The sequence below is a fragment of the Panulirus ornatus genome, chromosome 57 (genome assembly GCF_036320965.1).
Source record: "Panulirus ornatus isolate Po-2019 chromosome 57, ASM3632096v1, whole genome shotgun sequence".
Lineage (NCBI taxonomy): Eukaryota > Metazoa > Arthropoda > Malacostraca > Decapoda > Palinuridae > Panulirus > Panulirus ornatus.
This window is the reverse complement of record NC_092280.1, coordinates 22,451,578-22,471,717: the sequence shown is the minus strand read 5'-3', so window position 1 is coordinate 22,471,717 and position 20,140 is coordinate 22,451,578. Positions and strand designations below refer to the sequence as shown.

At 36.7% G+C, this 20,140-nt stretch overlaps 2 protein-coding genes across 2 annotated transcripts; one reads left to right on the top strand and one right to left on the bottom strand.

Annotated features, from left to right (window-relative positions):
• Positions 1-1,080: 1,080 nt before the first annotated feature.
• LOC139766264 (uncharacterized) lies at positions 1,081-9,734 on the top strand. Its single transcript, XM_071694666.1, has 4 exons — positions 1,081-1,349; positions 4,605-4,710; positions 7,450-7,553; positions 9,422-9,734. Exons 2-4 carry the CDS (start codon positions 4,618-4,620, stop codon positions 9,630-9,632), a joined length of 408 nt encoding a protein of 135 aa, XP_071550767.1. The 5' UTR covers positions 1,081-1,349; positions 4,605-4,617; the 3' UTR covers positions 9,633-9,734.
• Positions 9,735-11,984: 2,250 nt separating this feature from the next.
• Positions 11,985-18,969, bottom strand: LOC139766263 (acyl-coenzyme A thioesterase 13-like). The gene is made up of 3 exons (XM_071694665.1): positions 18,718-18,969; positions 16,435-16,619; positions 11,985-13,918 (listed from the first exon to the last, which is right to left on the bottom strand). Exons 1-3 carry the CDS (start codon positions 18,805-18,807, stop codon positions 13,762-13,764), a joined length of 432 nt encoding a protein of 143 aa, XP_071550766.1. The 5' UTR covers positions 18,808-18,969; the 3' UTR covers positions 11,985-13,761.
• Positions 18,970-20,140: the final 1,171 nt, after the last annotated feature.

The following is a 20,140-nucleotide window of genomic DNA, read 5'->3' as shown; positions in this document are numbered from 1 at the left end:
TACATCTGTAAACAGTAACACCTAAAGTTTTTTTTTCAATAATTTTCTCAAAAAATGTCCCTTTTGCTTCAAGCTTATGCAATGCATTTTGTTTATAATGAAAGTAGAAATGGTCCCAGCCCTGTCTTTGCCTTCTAGGTCAATCCATTGTGATTAAAGGGCAAGTGCCCTTTCAGGTAGTGATTGTCTTTATGCACTTTGAACCAAATTTTGTCATTTGTTATTTAATATACTGAAATTGATGAAAAAAAATATATAGTACAGTATTTCAATACACATGTAAATGTAGGATTATTCTAGTAATTTTACCAAGATGCAGTTGAATTCCCGATTAAGCTTTAAAAGAATGTGTTCGGCATTTAGTGTATAACATTGCTTGAACTTCGTATTAGATTTTCTATAATTTCTTGCACCACCTTCCACCCTGCTCTTAAAACAGTCTTTCTCCCCCAAATTCCTCTTGTGTTATCTACACCTAACCCCATACACATGTTAAGAAGAAAATGCACCTCTCACATACCGCTTATGCTCGACTGATACTGTTTCCAAAATGCCGAAATGGCATAGGATATATCAGTTTCCTTTTATGATTGAGGTTGAATCCGACTAAAAATTATGGATTATGAATAAATTCATTGTATACACACAATGTGTACCCGTGGCTATTCCTATATCTCCTGATTTGTGCAAATAATTTTTTTTTTGGACATGATTCCAGAAGCCATTTAAACGGTCCAGATTACAATCCGGATTGGTGGTCCAGCTTGGTCGACGAACGATTTTTCTCGATCAGGATAATGCAATATTCTCGAATGTCTCGTTCGTTCGTTCGTTTTGGGAAAAATTCACTTTTGCCCGTTCACTGCCCCGAGTCGGGTCGACGGAATATTGATTTATACCTGTTATGGCCTGTATTCTAAAGGAATATATGCAAAACAAAGCTTGAATATATAATTCAGGTACAAATGAATATTCGTGGTATGATACTGAATAGTACAACCAACGGTAAAAGTAACCGCAAGTGAAGCATGCCACCCGCCATTAGAACTGGGAAAGCTTTTTCATTGATTTCGCCCAGTTTCAAAGATTATAATACTTTGATACAGTAAGGCTACAGTTCAATTATTACTGTAGATATGAATGAAATACTTATTCTTTTTTATTTAATTTTGGAATTCATCAATCAATACAAGGCCTCGTGTACCACCGTACGGCAAGAGCCATTACTGGCAAGGTGTCACTGTCAGCGGCGGCGCCGGGGCGTGTGAGGACCACGGCCGGGAGCATCACAGCGGCGGCTCTTTAACAACATACAACTATATCTTATTTATTCGACTGGTCTGTACCCTGTAAGTCACTGTGATTGTGATTTCTACTCACTAGATAACTGTATAAGGGTTGTTGGCGAATATATGAACGACCCTTTGTTAGTCTTGCCGTCGTAGATAGGATTTTATGCGCCCCATTGATTGGTGTATTTGAATGTCCACAGGTTCACGCCTATGTAAACTAAGTTAACATCACAAGGACTAAGTAAACCTGTATATATATATATATATATATATATATATATATATATATATATATATATATAGTGTTTTTGTTTAAAACTAGATATGGATTTACAGCATAATCCAAAGGTATTCACTTTGGACGTGAACAAGGAGGTGTTACCGGACTCTTACCTACTTCAGGTTAAACGAGTAAAAAAATCACATTGAACGAGGTTGTATCACCCTCAATTGAATCGATAGAGTCTTTTTTGTATTGAGATGCGTCTTGGGGTTGTATGATAGTCATGATACATGAAGAAAATACATTCAGACTTGTCACTCACCTGAGTAAATAGATTTCAGGAGCATTTGATATGCCTATTATTAATAAAGATATCAATAAAGATACTCTTGGAATTATTGTATTACGTGATGTCTCGATAACACCATGTCACTTTCGACGAAAATCATGTCATTTGGATTTCTAACTCGTTGATCAATATCCCACCAATGCCGATATCCTTAGATATTTCTAAGGTTACCTTTTTTTCTTTTGTTTCATACATTCTATAATACTACAGATAGTTGAGAGAGCAATGATAATGATCATAAAAACCTAAGGTGACTGCTACATGAGAAATGTAGTTATGCCTCCAGGGACTAATCAGTTGACATGATTTTTGAGGGTATCGATGTCAGAATCTTACATTAAGCTCCACATTAAGTAAAGCTTTCTTTTCATCATCACAGCCCAGCTTCTTAATCCAAGTGGTTGCATAGGAGCACACTTAATGAGAGATGCACCACATTGATTTACTGCTGCTCATAGACAAGGAAATATCTTTTGCTCTTCAAGATGATAGATATTTAAATCTCCAAATTATGTGTGCAATGAATAACACAACAGGAAATGTGATAAATCGGATTTGGAGACAATAAGAGGATGATGATAGTTTTTTTGGGTTTCTTGCTGAGAACTGAGGCATGGGAAAATTTATTTGGGTTGAGATAAATCAGTCATTGGGCTACAGTAATTGCTGAATGGAGAGTTTGTTTTATTTTGTCAAGTGGTTGGGTGTGTACCCACAGATTTTTTTTTAACCCATTGCAGCAATTTCTTGACCTTACAGTTTTGGTTGAATCTTATGGGCTCTTTTACCATAAAAACAAGATGTACTATGATATGATGTGTCTATCTTTTGGGTATTCTTAAGCTAGGGATACATGACCTATTTTTGGGATCTGTTCTTCTCAAATGGACTTGTTTGGTGTAACATCAGGGATTTAAGAGTATGGTATTATGATATGCACTGTTGATAGAAGATAACCTGATAGTGAGGAGGGTTAAGTTCTCTTAAAATGTCGGGTAAAACAATGACAATGTTATAAAGTTATATATTTAATATTCATACTATTTGCCATTTCCCGCATTAGCGAGGTAGTGTTAAGAACAGAGGACTGGGCCTTTGAGGGAATATCCTCACTTGGCCCCCTTCTCTGTTCCTTCTTTTGGAAAATTTAAAAAAAACGAGAAGGGAGGATTTCCAGCCCCCCGCTCCCTCCCCTTTTAGTTGCCTTCTACGACACGCAGGGAATACGTGGGACGTATTCTTTCTCCCCTGTCCCCAGGGATAAAAGTTATATATATATATATATATATATATATATATATATATATATATATATATATATATATATATGTATATTCCCTGTATGTAAAAGAAGAAAAAGGGAATGGGAGTTGGGAGCTAGAAACATTTCACGTGTGTGTGTGTGTGTGTGTATATATATATATATATATATATATATATATATATATATATTCCCAGTATGTAATAGAAGACAACTAAAAAGGTTGAGATTTGGGGGCTAAAAACCTCCCCCTCCCTTGTATTTCACTTTCTAAAAGACAGAACAGAAGTAGCCAAGCAGGGAGTGCTTATCCTTTTGCTGTGTCTGAATGTAAGTGGATGTGCTCAAAATAGGAGAGAAAGGTAGTCTGTTTGAGAGAGAAATTTGCATGTTCTGGCTTTTGAGTAAAACAAAACTCAAGAATAAAAGAAAGAATGATCTGGAAATCTCTATGGAGTAAATTCGAGGTTGGTTAGAGGAAAAAACTTACGGAAGGAGTATCACTACTCTAGAAGCAGGAGTTGTGGGAGAGTGTGAAACAGTTTAAGGACATAAATTCTAGACAGATGTAGATAAAAGTGAAAGTGAACTGAGAGAGATGGGTGATTATTAGCACTTATGCACCCGGCTGTGAGAAAAGAGATCATGAGAGGCAAGTGTTTTGGTAGCAGCTGAGTGAGTGTAATAGCAGTTTTGATGTAAGGAACCAGATGGTAATGATGGTGATTTGAATGCAAAGGTCAGTAATGTGGTAGTGTAGGGGATAACTTGAGGGCAGGGATGTTCATTATTATGAATGAAAATGGTGCACAGATTGTGGAGATGTATGCTGAAAAAGGAGTGGTGATTGGGAACCCTTGGTTTAAAAAGAGGGACATACTCAAGCATATGTATGTGAGTAGGAAAGATGGTCAGAGGGTATTATTGGATTACGTATTAAATGATAGGTGTGTAAAAGGAAGACAGTTGGCTATAAATGTGGTAAGAGGGGCAGCTGGTGGGATGTCTGATCACTATCTTGGGAGGCAAAGGCAAAGATTTGTAGAGGTTTTTGGAAAAGAGGAAACAAATGTTGGTGAGCACAGGGGATTGAGAATGAATAGATTTAGAAAATAGACTTGTCCAAAGAAATGCCAGTTGAGATAGAGTGTAGATTGGCAAAAGGTGTGAGTACATAAGCAAAGGGAGTGGATGAAGAATGGAAGGCATATAGGGAAGCAAGGTTGGCATGTTTGAGGGATACATGTGGCATTTTAAAGATGGCAGTGGACAGATTAGAAAGGGTTGTTAGTGCTAGGATGAAGTAAAGTTGTTAGTGAAAGAGAAAGTTGTGATAAAGCTGTCATCCATTGTATTTTTTTAATCAGAGAGAGAGAGGACACTACTGGGGCCTTTTATGAATATATGGCATTACCCATTCATCATTACACCCCTAGATTTTAACTGTTGTTGCAACTAAAGTGAACATTGCTTTTGCAGGAGCTTGGAAAACATGGGAAAGTACAAGAAACTTCCTGATAGCTACTTCAAGTTCGTACATCCTGTCATCATTTCTCTTGTTGCTGTGGGCATATATTTAATAGTGGTAAGTGATGTTTCTCTTACAATGGTTTATATTGTTAGTGGAAATGTACTCTATGATTCTAAGCAAAGTATTCTTGCTTGTTATGCCTCCAGTGTAAAGAAAAATATGTTGTATCCCACTTATCAGTATACAGTATTATACTGCTGTTGGTGTGTCAGATGGTGGTAAATAGTATTCTGCTTGTCAACCTTATGTTACTGTTGGTTTATATCTAGTGGTCAATAGTGTGGTATTTTTTCTGCTGTTTCCTTTACTGATGTGATTATTCACCTGATGGCTGTGTCCCATCTGTTATCATATTTGTTGTGGGTATACCTTATGGTTAAAAGTGGGTGTTTAATTTGATATCTACTTTGATGCTACAGACTGGTACCTGTTGATAGTTTCACAAGACTTTCAAGTGATTGCAACAGTTGGAGAACTAATTCAGTATGTTCTAGTAATAGGGCCAGTAAGTGGTAAGGACCTGGCAATACATTAATTGGAAAGGAAAGTTGATGATGTAGAGGATCTATTAGAACTTATTGGGTATAAACCACCATCACAGGATAAGATACTTAACAGAAACAAACTGTAACTCAAAGACGAGATACTACAGTTGGTTGCTTATGCTCAATAAGCTATTTCTGGCTAGTGGGTAGGTAGCTGTGGAGTGTCACCAGCTATTACTGTCGGCTTAAGCAGTTTGCTTCCTTTTAACTCTCTTTCTTATGCTAGATAACCTCATTAGTACACAAGAATTAAAAACAAAAAAAATCTGTGTGTGGTATTCATAGATCTGAGTTATTCCTTCTGTTGTGTTATGTTTTTGGAGACAGACTTTGCCATTAGCAGTTTCATTACAAGTGGTTTTAGTGCTTTTGACATGGTTGTAACCTACTTTCTTGATAGTAGTTTCATACACTGTTTCATGTTGTGTAGAATGTATACAAACCATTGCAAAGACTGACTTTCCTATAGCTGAATTTCACTTATCATCTCTTACTTTGCCTTAACCCTTGAATGCCAACTGACTTGCAGAAAGTAACTCATGATTTGGAAAAGAAAACGAGGTCTTCAGATTTTCTGTTTCACAGAATGAAGGAGATATATTTGAGAGTAAAAGATATGAATAAAAAAAGTGAGCTAACAAAATTTAGATGCATTGGTATGATGCAGAAGTTAACATTTAGAGCTCCTTGCAAAGGTTTGCAGAGGGAACAGGAAAGGGGATGGGCAGTGAGCCTTCATGTAAATTTAATATGTAATGACTTATTTGTGTTTATGAAAAAAAGGTATTGTATGAAAGAAAGAAAGAAAGAAATGAAAATGTACATGATATGCTGAAACAAGTGAGCTATCATATATATCTGTGAGATACCCCTTCGGACAATACATAATTCTCCTGACAGAGGTGATGTGGGAATGTGGGTTTTGGGAGGTACACTGATTGGTGAACCTTATGACCCACATTCACTTAATTACACATAACTATTTGTTTATGCAATTTACACATATTTACATACATTTTTACACATTTACGATTCACACTTTTATAAGTTATCCAAGTCTTGCCCAGGCCATTTCTAAAGGTTCCTACAGCTTAAAGTTGCATTACTTCCAGTAGCAGGTAATGTAGACTCCTTTAGAGGGGAAAGTTTTTTGAAGAGACTCTCCTGTCAGTGATACAGACTTGCCAAAGGTGACTTTTCACTTGCATTGCATCCTTGAGTGGCAGAGTCCAGCAACGTTGATATTCACACATATTTACATATGTATACATATTTTTACACAAGAATTACATATACTTCCATAGAATGATAGTCTTTGTGATAAGCACCCATAGTGACCAAGAGAAATGTAACCATATGATTGTCAAAATATTGGCAGGTCCAAAATAAGCTCATGAAAATTGGCACTCATGTGATGACTGTCAGAGGCTGCTATGCCATTCTTCATATGAAGACTCTCAGCATTTAAGGGTTAAGCTTACATGATGATAGAAAAGTATATTTCAAGCATTATAACTCCTTTTTTGCTTTGGTATTATGATAATAGATTAATGGTGCTTCACTTGTAATCATCTGCACTGGTGAGGTGATTAACTGGTAAATACTTTGCTAATATGGGGGCAGACATGGTGACAGAAGTGTTCAACTTCCAATCATTCCATCAGTTTCAACTGCTCATTTGCCTAAAGCTGTTTTTACCAGTAGATGAAAATGTATTTACTAGTTGTTTTTCAGTGTCTGTTTTGAGTATAATGGAATTATCTGTACCATTTCTGCTTTGCCAGCATTTTATTATGTTATTGCATGCTTTACTAAGATGTGATAATTACTAACTGGAGTTATGAACGTGAATGTCACTACTGTACAAGAAGATCCTTTGTTACCCTGTTAGATTTTATAACATTCATTTACATATATATATGTGAAGCATGAACTAAAGGTAGTTTTCATAAATTATTTAATTGAATCTTCTGATAAAGTTTTCAAGATTCATGTATAAAGTGATACAGAAATATGTTTTAATCAGATGCAAGACATGTAAACAAGCAAAGTTTGATTTCAATGTTTTGACGTATGATTGATATATGACGAGTTACCCAGTGTATAGTTTGTGGTGAAGGTTTCCAATGATCCCTTTTGCAGAAAATACCCCACTGATTGTAGATATGCATAGATTTGGATATAGAAAAATATGGAAAATATCTTTCAGAAATGGTTTTGGTGCTACATGATTTTTTCACACTAACAGATGGCATGGCTGGATCCCAAGAACATTTCTCCAACATATTTTGGTCGTGTTGCAGAGTTTGCCACTTGGGTTGGAACAGAAAACAATAATATTATGAAGCAACTGTAAGTGTATGATGTGTTATTTTATATTTCATGATACAGGTGTTTCATTGTGACTGAAATCTTGTATGAGCTTTCTGAATGTTTTAATATCAGGCAACCATAGAATAACCATTTGTACATTCCTGGGTCCAATCTCTAATCTTATTATTTCTTGCCCTAATGAGTCAGTGTCACGAATAGACAGCTTTTTATCTTTAAGATTTTTCTTTGGTCATCACATTCACCTCATTTTTCCTTAGCTTGCTTCATGTGTCTGTTACTCTGTTGTGATAGAAAATTTCTTATAGTGTCTCTTAACTGAATACTTTAGTTTCTCTTAGTTTTGAAGAATTGTTTGTTGCCATCACTTATTCTGTTATGTAAAATGTATAAGTATGCACTGCCTCACTGGAGGGTGGTGATGCTACTTCGTGTGTGGCGGGGTGGCAATGGGAATGGATGAAGGCAGCGATTATGGATATGTACATGTGTATATATGTATATGTCTGTGTATGTATATGTGTGTGTGTGTGAGCGTTTATGCATATGTGTATGGTGGATGGGTTGGGCCATTCCTCGTCTGTTTACTTGCACAACCGTGGGAGACTGTGGTTAAGTGTAATTGAAAAAAAAAGTATGCACCTTATTGATTTGATAACTCCAGATGTAGGTAAATCTAGGGCTACTATCTTGTCATTGTAGCCCAAAAACTTTAAGTCAGATATAGTATGTGTTGCCCACCATTGGCCTTATAGTTTTATATGCTTCACAAGGGAAGAGATCAATCTAGTTTGAATTTAGAATGAGTTACAGATTTCTTAAACCCCCCATACTTACAACTGATTGTGATTTTTCTTTTTTTATTTACTTGATTGCTGTTTTCCCACATCAGCAAGTTAGTGCCAGGAAACAGACAAAGAATGGCCCATCCACACATAAACATATCAGCATATACATACATGTACATACACAGACATATATATGTATACACATGTACATATTCATACTTGCTTGGTTTCATCCATTCCTGGTGCTACCCCACCCCACAGGAAACAGCATTGCCACAAACTGCTTCAGTGAAGCAGCACTAGGAAAACAGACAGAAAAAAAAAAAAAAGAATAGGCCACTTTCGTTCACACTCAGTCTAGCTGTCATGAGTAATGCACCAAAAGCACTGCCCCCTATCCATACCCTGGCCCCACAGACCTTTCCATGGTTTATCCCAGACATTTCAAATGCCTTGGTTCAATCCATTGACAGCACATCGACCCCGGTATACCACATTATCTGTCTTCTGTATAATCCTATTAATTTCCTAAGGTGCTTGCATATGATGGTTTTTCCCTCTGAAATATCTGTATGCCTTTTAACTCTTACCATACTAATCTGCGAGTTTCTGTCATCTGCTCTCACAAACGGTCGTAAGAGGACCCAAAGGTCTGTTGCTGTAAGATTTCCTTGAATTAAACTTGTATATGTAGGATGAAAGTAAAGCTTTGTAGTATTTTATTTTACATCGGTTTGTGTGTGGATAAATTAAAACTTCTAACATTTATATTGATTTGGCCCAACAAATACTAATGGAAATGCTGCAAAATGGAACATGTCTGGTGCCTCATTTGATAGCATCATTGAAATATAGCACATTATTATGGTATATAGTACAGTGAAGTACTGAAAGACTTCATTTTCTCTACAGCTTTTTCATGTTTCACTTTTAAACAATCAGTACTCTCCTTTTAATCTTTTTAGCAATTTTCTTGACATGAAAAGATTCTGTGAATGATTAAAGAATTTTGCAGTGGGAAAAGCCAGTTATGCTAGGAAACATGAATGGTAAGTGAACAGTAAGTGCCAGTATATCTTATTTTCATTATTTTTTTTTCAGAGTGCTGTCTACTGTTGCTATTCACATTACAAAGGCAATGGTAGCAGTTTACTTGTGTCAGAAACTAAAGCTTAACTCTGCTGTGACTGTTGCATGGACCATACAAACTCTGTTTTTGGGAATATTTTCCCTTTGGTATCTCATTTGGCCACAAAGAGAGATTAGGAACTCAAATAAATCAACTAAGACCAAAGTGAAAAAAGACAAATAGATACTGGTTGATAGAGGTTAATTGTGTAAGGTTTTTATATTTTGTATTACCTAGTATTAGTTCAAGTTTTGTCATCTGTACAAATAAAGCTGGTTAATACAACTGAAGAATTTTATTTGTTCTTATTCCAAATTCACGTTTGTATTTGTGCAAGTCACTTCTTATGCAGTGACAGTATTCTAATAATTGAGATCATATACAAGGTTGCTGTACAGAAACTATATAGATTAAAGGAAGCAAAAATAGTATAACACAAGGGATACCTGTCACAAGATTAGTAGCCGAGTCCAATCCTTCTTTCTTAGGCAACATTTCTGAGCACATTACCCAGACAGGCACTAACTGGGATACCCAGGTATGTTACTTTTACTGTTTGTCTGATTATTTTGTTTTGAAATTTAAATCTTGGTAATACTTTTTACCTTTTATCTTAGTAGATTTTTAATTTTTTCAGTAGTTTCATTTTACTCATGTGAGAAAAGTGCATTTTTGCTTGAAGTCTGTAAATATTTGAATGCCATGTCAGCTGTAAAAGCTAAACCTGCAGATATGCCATGCTTGTATTTTCCCAGGCCAGTAAATGGAGACAAGGCAACATCACATATGTTTTATGGTATTACATGCTGATATGCTGATAGTTACAGCATCCACAAACATCCTTTCTGCCTCCCCATACATTTCCAAAGGTCACACTTACATTGTTCATTATCATATCTCCTTTGGCCTTGATTACCATCCACAGACATCTAGGCATAGAACCGGCAAGTTTCCTGAAGTATTCTAGTCCATGTTTTGGGCCTATAGGCTCTTGATCTGAATGTTGCTTCAAAGCACTGATAAGATGTTGGAGGGCTGCCTGATCATACATTCTGAGTGCCTGGTGTGCCCAGAAATCTCGTGTATCCAAATTTTCCTGGTATCAAGCGAGAATATGGGCTGCAGTAATATAGATCTAGTGTTTCAATTAGTTACAAAATGATAAAATGCCAAATATTACTTGTTTGTCCACTCATAGAAGCGAAAGATTTTTTATATTGCTTGTCGGTTTATTTTCGTAATGTATCTGTGAACAAGATAGCAATCAGAATCATACAGCTGAAATAATTTAAAAGATCTAGATTACATATATGGTGTCAGAGGGTAACTGATATGTAGGGGTAAAAAAGTCAAGAAATCACAATTATTATGGTCAGAAACAAGGATTTGGCCATTCCTGTGGATTTTATGCTTTCCTTGTGAAGTTGTGTTCTTTTGCTAATGGGCAGAACACCTGCTTTTCATGATAGTATAATCAGAGCATAGGCAATCCTTCATCACCTTTCCCTGCAGCTACATACAATGACATTAGATATAGCACAGATGATTACATAATTACTTGCATCCTTCATGTTATATGTTCCTTTGTATTTATCCATCTGTCATTTTAATGCCATTCCCAGTTACATGGGATTTATCAATTGCAAGCATGCTTTTTTTGGAATTGATAGTAAAATCAAATTCTCTAACCCTACAAGCTGGGAAAGGGACAGGGATGCCCATTTCCAAGCCATAACATGCTACCTTAAGGATTACATTCTTTTTACTTTATGATCTTTCATTTACTTTTTCTACTGCATTCCTTATATCCTTTGTTCCTTGCTTCCTAAATCCCTTTATTCCTACATGATCATTAGTTTTCTTAGTAGCTAAGGAGCAAGTGAATGACAGTGTTAGCTTACTCCCTGTGCTGGAATGCATTTCTTGAAAGCATTTCTTAGGCCTTTCAATCTGGCCACCTGAAGCGTTTCCTCAGATGGTCTGAGTGAGAGGCCTCAGAAACACTGACAAAACTACACATTGAAATAACTCAACAAGGATTAAACAACTGATCTCCCAACTCTATATCAAACTTCAACCCATCAGAAACCACACTCCTCAGACAAACACAAGTAATACTCTCCTGGTTATGCTGTGGACTTCACCCATTGCTTTAACACATCAGTTTACTGCCACATTTTTTGATTTGGACATACCAGGAGACTGTTTAGGAGTTTGATATAAATTAGATGCAATCTTTAGGCACAGCAAAGGAAAATAAAGTGGAGTGATGCTTTGGGTCTCAGGTATCCACTGGGTTTAATAATGGTGGCAGTGTGCTAAGATGTAATACCTTAGCACTGAACTTAAGATTGAATATTTGTGATGCACAAAGTATAAATGGCTGCTTCTCGTTAAAATTAAGTGGCTCATAACACTTTAATGTTTCAGTCATTCATCTTTTAACCTTCGTTAGCACTTCAAGGGTTAATATTACAATCATCAATATACATCTGTATTATAACATTACCAAAGGAAAAAGTACCAAAAAAAATGAAACTGTAAACACTTTTATTTACATGTCCACAACAGCTAATGTTAAAAATATATACTGTTTAAGGGCATATTTAACAATATATACAAATAATTTTTGCATTTATGTATAATGTAAGATATGACCTTTAGCTGTCAAAAGCTACCAGATCTATGAAATTATGTACATACATTTTGGCTTTAATAGATTCATAGTTCATCATCATGAATGCCATTTTATACTCTCCAACACTTTAAAGTGTTCACTAAATCTTTCTAACCCAATAAACAAAGCATTTACTGCATGCTTGCACTCGGAAGCAAGAATGTGCGAAAAGAAGAATTGCTCATTCAGCAAGTCTGCAAGAGAAGTGTTTATGAAAGCTAAGAAGCAGGAAAAACTGAAAAAATGTTACATCCAGGTGCCAAGTGTAAGTCTGGCTTGCATCAAGAATACTAATAGTGACACTAATGTGTTACACTAAATTTTAGAGCACACAAGATAATAAAAAGAATATTTGCTGAAATGGTCTGGACATATGGAGAGAATGAGTTAGGTTGACAAATAGGATTTATACATCAGAGCAGACTGGAGATGGAAGGCTGGAGTGAAAAAGGCTCTTGGGTGCCTGGGGCCTGAACATCCAGGAGGGTGAATAGAGTGCATGAGATAAAATAAATTGGACTGACCCAGGGCATGTGAAGTGGGTGGAGGAAACCATGAAAAGGTCTGGGGCCTGGATGGGGGCTATCGTTGCAGTGCATGACATGACAGAGAATGTACATGTGTGAATGCAGCTCTTTTTCTGTTCTTGGTGTTACCTCACAAATGAGGAATGTAGGACAGGTATGAAAGAAAAGAAAAAATGAGATGAATGTATTTCATTATTTTTATGAGTAATGCATGTATATTCAATATGTTATAGCAATTAATACAGTACTATGAACCAACAAATGTCTTGACTTTTGTGCATGCCTTAATCTATTTTATTTTCCAAAACTTGCAGATCATATCTAGATCACATGTTACTGAAGAAAATACCAACAGTAGTATACTTTCTATATTGGTGTTGGAGGGTACTGAGATGACAAGCTGGCCCTAACAGGTGGCATGAATGTATCTTATTTGTTCTTAAGTACACAGTGATTATAGGCATTTTCTTGGCAAGATTTCTTTTTACATTCACGTAAACAAATAAAATACTTTATGGTTTTATCAGCCATGATTCTACACATAAATACATGTTTAAGCATATCAATCCCATTTACAAACATCATAACTTACCCAAATAAATGAAAAAAATTACCTTATTTTAAGCAAAAATATTAACACATTTAAGAATGTTTCTTTTATTATAAAACTGACTTCAGTATTTGCCATGTAAATCTGACTTCTCATCCTGATAAAGCAATTACACTCTGATGACTGATAGGTGATTGTGATGCAAAATATTTTTTCGAGGTGTATTGTTTGGTTGCTAATCATTACTTCTATGGATTATATATAAAGTCATTTATCAGCTGGAAATTTAAAACAATACCACCAAAATTATTGGCATATTGCTGCCATCAAAGCAGACCAGTGTACTGTCATGTTGCTGTCCAAGAGTCAACAAACAAAAGCAGCTAAAGGTACATTAAAAATATTATGGCAAAATTATTATGGAAAAGGCCACATGTATGATGATATGAAACAGAATTCTTAACAAGCATGTTATGCAAAAGAGAATCTGCATCAATACAATACAGTTCTTAATTCATTCAACTTGATGTTTTCAGGGGCACAATTTTTCTTAAAAATTCATGAACCAAAATACTTAGTGTGGCTACCCTTAGCAATAAGATCACCAGATTCTTTGTTTGTTATGTGAACACTCAAAAATGCTAAATTTTTTCCAGCTTTGAGGGTTTCTGCATTTATGATTATTTCTTCCCCAGTTTTTGCTGCCTTTAGGTACCTGGAAGGAACAAAGATATGATCATTGGTCAAAATTTTGCTATGCACCCTTTAACTCATGGTGCTCTGTAGCCAGATAATGAAGCACTCCTGTAGTACTTTTAAGCCTATGTAAATATGTAATGAGAACTAGAGTATTTTTGAAGGGTATTTCTCACAAACAAATAAGATAAATATTTAGGTGGTGTGCAAAGTGAGAGGGTTAGGGAAAATGATTTGGTAAACAGAGAAGAGGTAGTAAAAGCTTTGCGGAAGATGAAAGCCGGCAAGGCAGCAGGTTTGGATGGTATTGCAGTGGAATTTATTAAGAAAGGGGGTGACTGTATTGTTGACTGGTTGGTAAGGTTATTTAATGTATGTATGACTCATGGTGAGGTGCCTGAGGATTGGCGGAATGCGTGCATAGTGCCATTGTACAAAGGCAAAGGGGATAAGAGTGAGTGCTCAAATTACAGAGGTATAAGTTTGTTGAGTATTCCTGGTAAATTATATGGGAGGGTATTGATTGAGAGGGTGAAGGCATGTACAGAGCATCAGATTGGGGAAGAGCAGTGCGGTTTCAGAAGTGGTAGAGGATGTGTGGATCAGGTGTTTGCTTTGAAGAATGTATGTGAGAAATACTTAGAAAAGCAAATGGATTTGTATGTAGCATTTATGGATCTGGAGAAGGCATATGATAGAGTTGATAGAGATGCTCTGTGGAAGGTATTAAGAATATATGGTGTGGGAGGCAAGTTGTTAGAAGCAGTGAAAAGTTTTTATCGAGGATGTAAGGCATGTGTACGTGTAGGAAGAGAGGAAAGTGATTGGTTCTCAGTGAATGTAGGTTTGCGGCAGGGGTGTGTGATGTCTCCATGGTTGTTTAATTTGTTTATGGATGGGGTTGTAAAGGAGGTAAATGCAAGAGTCCTGGAAAGAGGGGCAAGTATGAAGTCTGTTGGGGATGAGAGAGCTTGGGAAGTGAGTCAGTTGTTGTTCGCTGATGATACAGCGCTGGTGGCTGATTCATGTGAGAAACTGCAGAAGCTGGTGACTGAGTTTGGTAAAGTGTGTGGAAGAAGAAAGTTGAGAGTAAATGTGAATAAGAGCAAGGTTATTAGGTACAGTAGGGGTGAGGGTCAAGTCAATTGGGAGGTGAGTTTGAATGGAGAAAAACTGGAGGAAGTGAAGTGTTTTAGATATCTGGGGGTGGATCTGTCAGCGGATGGAACCATGGAAGCGGAAGTGGATCATAGGGTGGGGGAGGGGGCGAAAATTTTGGGAGCCTTGAAAAATGTGTGGAAGTCGAGAACATTATCTCGGAAAGCAAAAATGGGTATGTTTGAGGGAATAGTGGTTCCAACAATGCTGTATGGTTGCGAGGCGTGGGCTATGGATAGAGATGTGCGCAGGAGGATGGATGTGCTGGAAATGAGATGTTTGAGGACAATGTGTGGTGTGAGGTGGTTTGATCGAGTAAGTAACGTAAGGGTAAGAGAGATGTGTGGAAATAAAAAGAGCGTGGTTGAGAGAGCAGAAGAGGGTGTTTTGAAATGGTTTGGGCACATGGAGAGAATGAGTGAGGAGAGATTGACCAAGAGGATATATGTGTCGGAGGTGGAGGGAACGAGGAGAAGAGGGAGACCAAATTGGAGGTGGAAAGATGGAGTGAAAAAGATTTTGTGTGATCGGGGCCTGAACATGCAGGAGGGTGAAAGGAGGGCAAGAAATAGAGTGAATTGGAGTCATGTGGTATACAGGGGTTGACGTGCTGTCAGTGGATTGAAGCAAGGCATGTGAAGCGTCTGGGGTAAACCATGGAAAGCTGTGTAGGTATGTATATTTGCGTGTGTGGACGTGTGTATGTACATGTGTATGGGGGGGGGGGTTGGGCCATTTCTTTCGTCTGTTTCCTTGCGCTACCTCGCAAACGCGGGAGACAGCGACAAAGTATAAAAAAAAAAAAAAAAAAAAAAAAAAAAAAAAAAAAAAATGAAGACATATCTTGTACAGGCTTCTATTGCATCTCTACGTACAGTAACTAGTAAATGGAAAAAATTGAGGCTGTTTAGTCCAGTAACAATGCTTGGGCATAAGCTTAATGACTATTATCTCACTCTGGAGCAGAGGCAGCCAATTCAACAACTAACACATGCTCCAGCTGCAATGAATAGTAATACTTCTTGGGGGATACTATGCCCCAGCTACAGTGAAAGGGTTTGGAAGGAAAACTATGAAAAACTGATACAAAAATTGTCCATTTACGTGAAAATAAGTAATTTGTTGTAAAGTACATCTCACTTTCATAAAAAAGAAAAAATACCTGGGAGAAAAAGAAAAATTCAGAGTTCAGCCAAGTATGGAAACAGCTCTAACCTAAGAGCCCTGCTTTACTAAAATATCTGAACACAAATTATTCTGGTTAACAGATTCTGCTGTACTGCTATCCATCTTCACTTTGCCACATCCTTGTACTGAGCATAAAAAGTTGAAAGAAATTATTTCAAAACTGGTCATGAATTATAAAAATATACTTACGAAACATTCAAATCTACTGAAAGTCCTGGAACACTCTTCTCTGTAGTCATTAAGGCCATAGTGGAAACAGCATCAACTAGTGTTGCTGTCAGACCTCCATGTAAAAATCCACCTCGGTTTGTATGTTCCTTCTCAACTTTCATTTCTGCAGTGCATTTCCCATTTCCAGCAGACACTAAACATAACTGTAAGAAGCATACATTATACAAAAAAATAATTGTGTATTATGTGTACAGAAATGCTATTCTGAAATATGGAAACATCTATACAGTACTTGACTAAAGAAATGAAAATGTTTCTATGGTCTGACACCCACAGACTGGAAAGTTCTTCCTTTTTCCTGAGGATAGAGAAGGAAGAAATTCAAAACAAAAGGCATCATATGTCTGGACATTAAAAATCAAAATCATAAAATCACAAACAGAAAAGCAATAAACTGCAACCAATATCACAAACATGAATTTCATTAGTCATCTAGGTCTCCTGCATTGCGGCATCTGTATTTTAGGGACCTTAGTGCAGTCCTCTGCTATTCCTGTATATAAGCTGTATTTCAGCATCAAAGTTTACCAAGAAGCAATAAAATATTGGCAGAATGTCATCACTGATGCCACACCTCCATGCAACCACAAAGCAGCCAGCCTGCTGCTATATTACACAAAAGGCTACCATGATGCTCATCCTAGCAACACTGCCAGATCATTACACGTCTGCCTCAACCTAGAAAGGGTGGTCCATCAGCCTGGGCCACAAGCAGTTCCATTGCCATATGACACTCGCCCAATACAAAATTAAGATTTTGGTGGCACCACGGAAAACTGTGGATGCCTAAACCTTGCCACGGTTGGTAAAATGATTTACGTATTATTAGCCAAGTGTACATACTCAAAACCATGGTAGGCAATGGACCACTGTATACAGTTACAGAACATAGCATGATTTGAAGTATTACACTATATGGAAAAATACAGAAAAAACTAAGGAATATCAATATCAAGGAAAATGGATTAATTACTGTAACAGTTGACAGAAAATATATGAAGTCGAAAGAAACTATAAACCCTCACTTACTAAGTAAAATGTTCAATGGAAATACACCAATATTATACTGGTCTTCTGCTTGGGATTCAATGGCCAATTGGTCTGTCATCTGTTTAGTAACATTTGGCAGTATTTGCATGATGCTCAATCATGGGTGAGACTGATCTATTTCAATTACAATAACAAACTAATATATATCTCAACTATTAAGAGGTTTGGTTGTTTCTTACAAATTTTACTTTATATAAGAATGCTACTTATATATTAACTATACCCACATTTTTTTTTTTATGTGTGTTATTAGGAATCATTCAATAAAATTTAAAGCTACAATCATTATCTACAATTACTACTGTATTCTCAAAACATTATATTAGCACAGCAGAACAAAAACACTTTGTAACCAACCCTAACTACAATGCTAGTCTACACTTAGCTTTTTTACCAAATTCATTAGTTATGCTGCTCCCCTGGACTTAATATATTGCTTTTACCACATTCATCACGGTTAAACTCCCCTGTTCTTAATATATTGCCCACGAAGTCCATTCTCTTCAACATCAGAATATACCTATTTCGTCAGAAAACAGAATCACTTGAAGGTACCCAACGTTCTTCACGGCTCTATTATGTATACTTAGTTTAGCTTAAGGTACAAACCTGACCTAGAATGTAATGAGGAGGTTGGTGGAAATCTTCATGTCATCTAGAGGATTTCTAAGATTCCACTTTCAATTATGTGTCAGGACTAAATTGGAATATCACCAGTGACGGATCTCCCTATTTCAAGCTAACACTTTCCTGAACTTCGTCGTGGCATGAGGTAAGAGCTCTCCAACCGAACCTAAACTCAAATTAACATATTCAATCATTAGAATTCATTATCATAGCAATGTCAATTCCTCCAAAAACTTTACTTCTATTCGGAAAGCCGAGACTGTATTGGTACATCATAAGAAATTAGACCGTAGAACTCTGACCTAATCAATATATCGGCAAAATAACCACCACTTTTTATACTACCTTCAGACTACGAATTCAACTTGTGGCATGTATCATTATATAATCATTCACTTATCATATCCATAGCGTATACAAATATATACATATGAAAACCCATATCTTTTCATATAATTGTCCTGAAACAACACAAAAGTCATTTGGCCTATGAGTCGAACGAACAGCATTAGTGCACAATACGTTCCATACAATATGTTTATTTTTACTAATAATCAAACTCACTCTTGCCAAATTTCTATCAAAACCACCTTCTTCAGCTAGTATGGCTATAACTTGTTGTAGAAACTTTTTCGCCCCGTTTGAGGCCGCCATTTCTTAACAGTTAACTTATTAAACCGACCAGAGATCTCTGGTATCTCAAGCAGCAAGACCTTCGTTATATGAATTAGTTCTGGCAAGAGATGACCCACAGCGTCTGGAGATTAACCTGCCCCCTTGACCCAGATTCTGGACGAGCAGAAATATTAACCTTGTGTGGCTTTATTTACTGATTAACCAGGAGTAACATTGGTTTTGTGACGATTTTCAATTCTATTTCATTATTTTAGTCCATTAAAACGTTAAGATAAGGGCTTTTGGAATCGAATGTAAACCTCATAGTCTTGGCACATTCTTCATTACCGTTATTTTGCCGACTACTCAACACCTTGTCTGGCGTTATTCTACCGACAAGTCGGTACCTGAGACCCGTTCGTTCGTCAATGCATCATTCACCCTTGAAGCCCCATGTGCTTTACTTGAGTTAGCCTAAAGACTACATTAAGTTAGCCAGTTGCCTTAAGACCTGGGATAGAGTTTAAAGGTGAGTTTGATCAGTTCTGGGTAGGAAAGGGCAGAATCTCTCCGAAGAGTATAGAGCAAAGAGTAATGCTTTAATGACAGCCATATTTGGCGTTTGGCTACTCGATCAATGTTGTAATACGTGTCTTGAATCTCTCCTTCAACCCCGGTGGTCTCAGGGGATGTGCACGATAAAATGGGTAGGTGTGGCTTCTACTTGGAACTGTAGAGACTCCCGGATCTGACCTCTTTACTTTATATCTTCATAAATCATGCCAAATGTAAAGCGAAAACCATTGTCCACACTTTGTATTCATTATGGTTACATTATACATCATATGCCTTTTGTTTTCTTTATTACTAAGCACACTCCTGCCCTAAATAGTATTTTAATTACGTTCATAAAAAGGTAATTAGTGAGAAATGGTCCTCTTTCAATTGGCGTGAATCGGGTGGTGGGCGATAGATAGGCTCAGGACCGTGATGGCTCTCCACGTTCTCTGTAAAACAAATATGTTGATCATTATAACAAATGAGATTTGTACGAATGTAAATATTTGCAATTTTATTGTTTTAAGAAGAGTTTTGGTTTATCTTCTACCTTGTCCATAACATTCTTCTTTTTAGTTATTCAGTTCCTTCTTTTTCTTCCGAACCTTTCAAATGCTGGCTGGCTGTATTTGGACATATATCTTCACGGTACATCTCTTACCAGTATTGCATTTTGACATCTTTTATGAGTATATCTCGCTCTTTCATTGCAGCTAAAGGTACTCACATTCCTGTTCTTTCAGATAATTTCACAAGACCTCCCATACCAACAATTTATATGGCTACAGAACTCAGTCTCCCTCATTACTTTCGC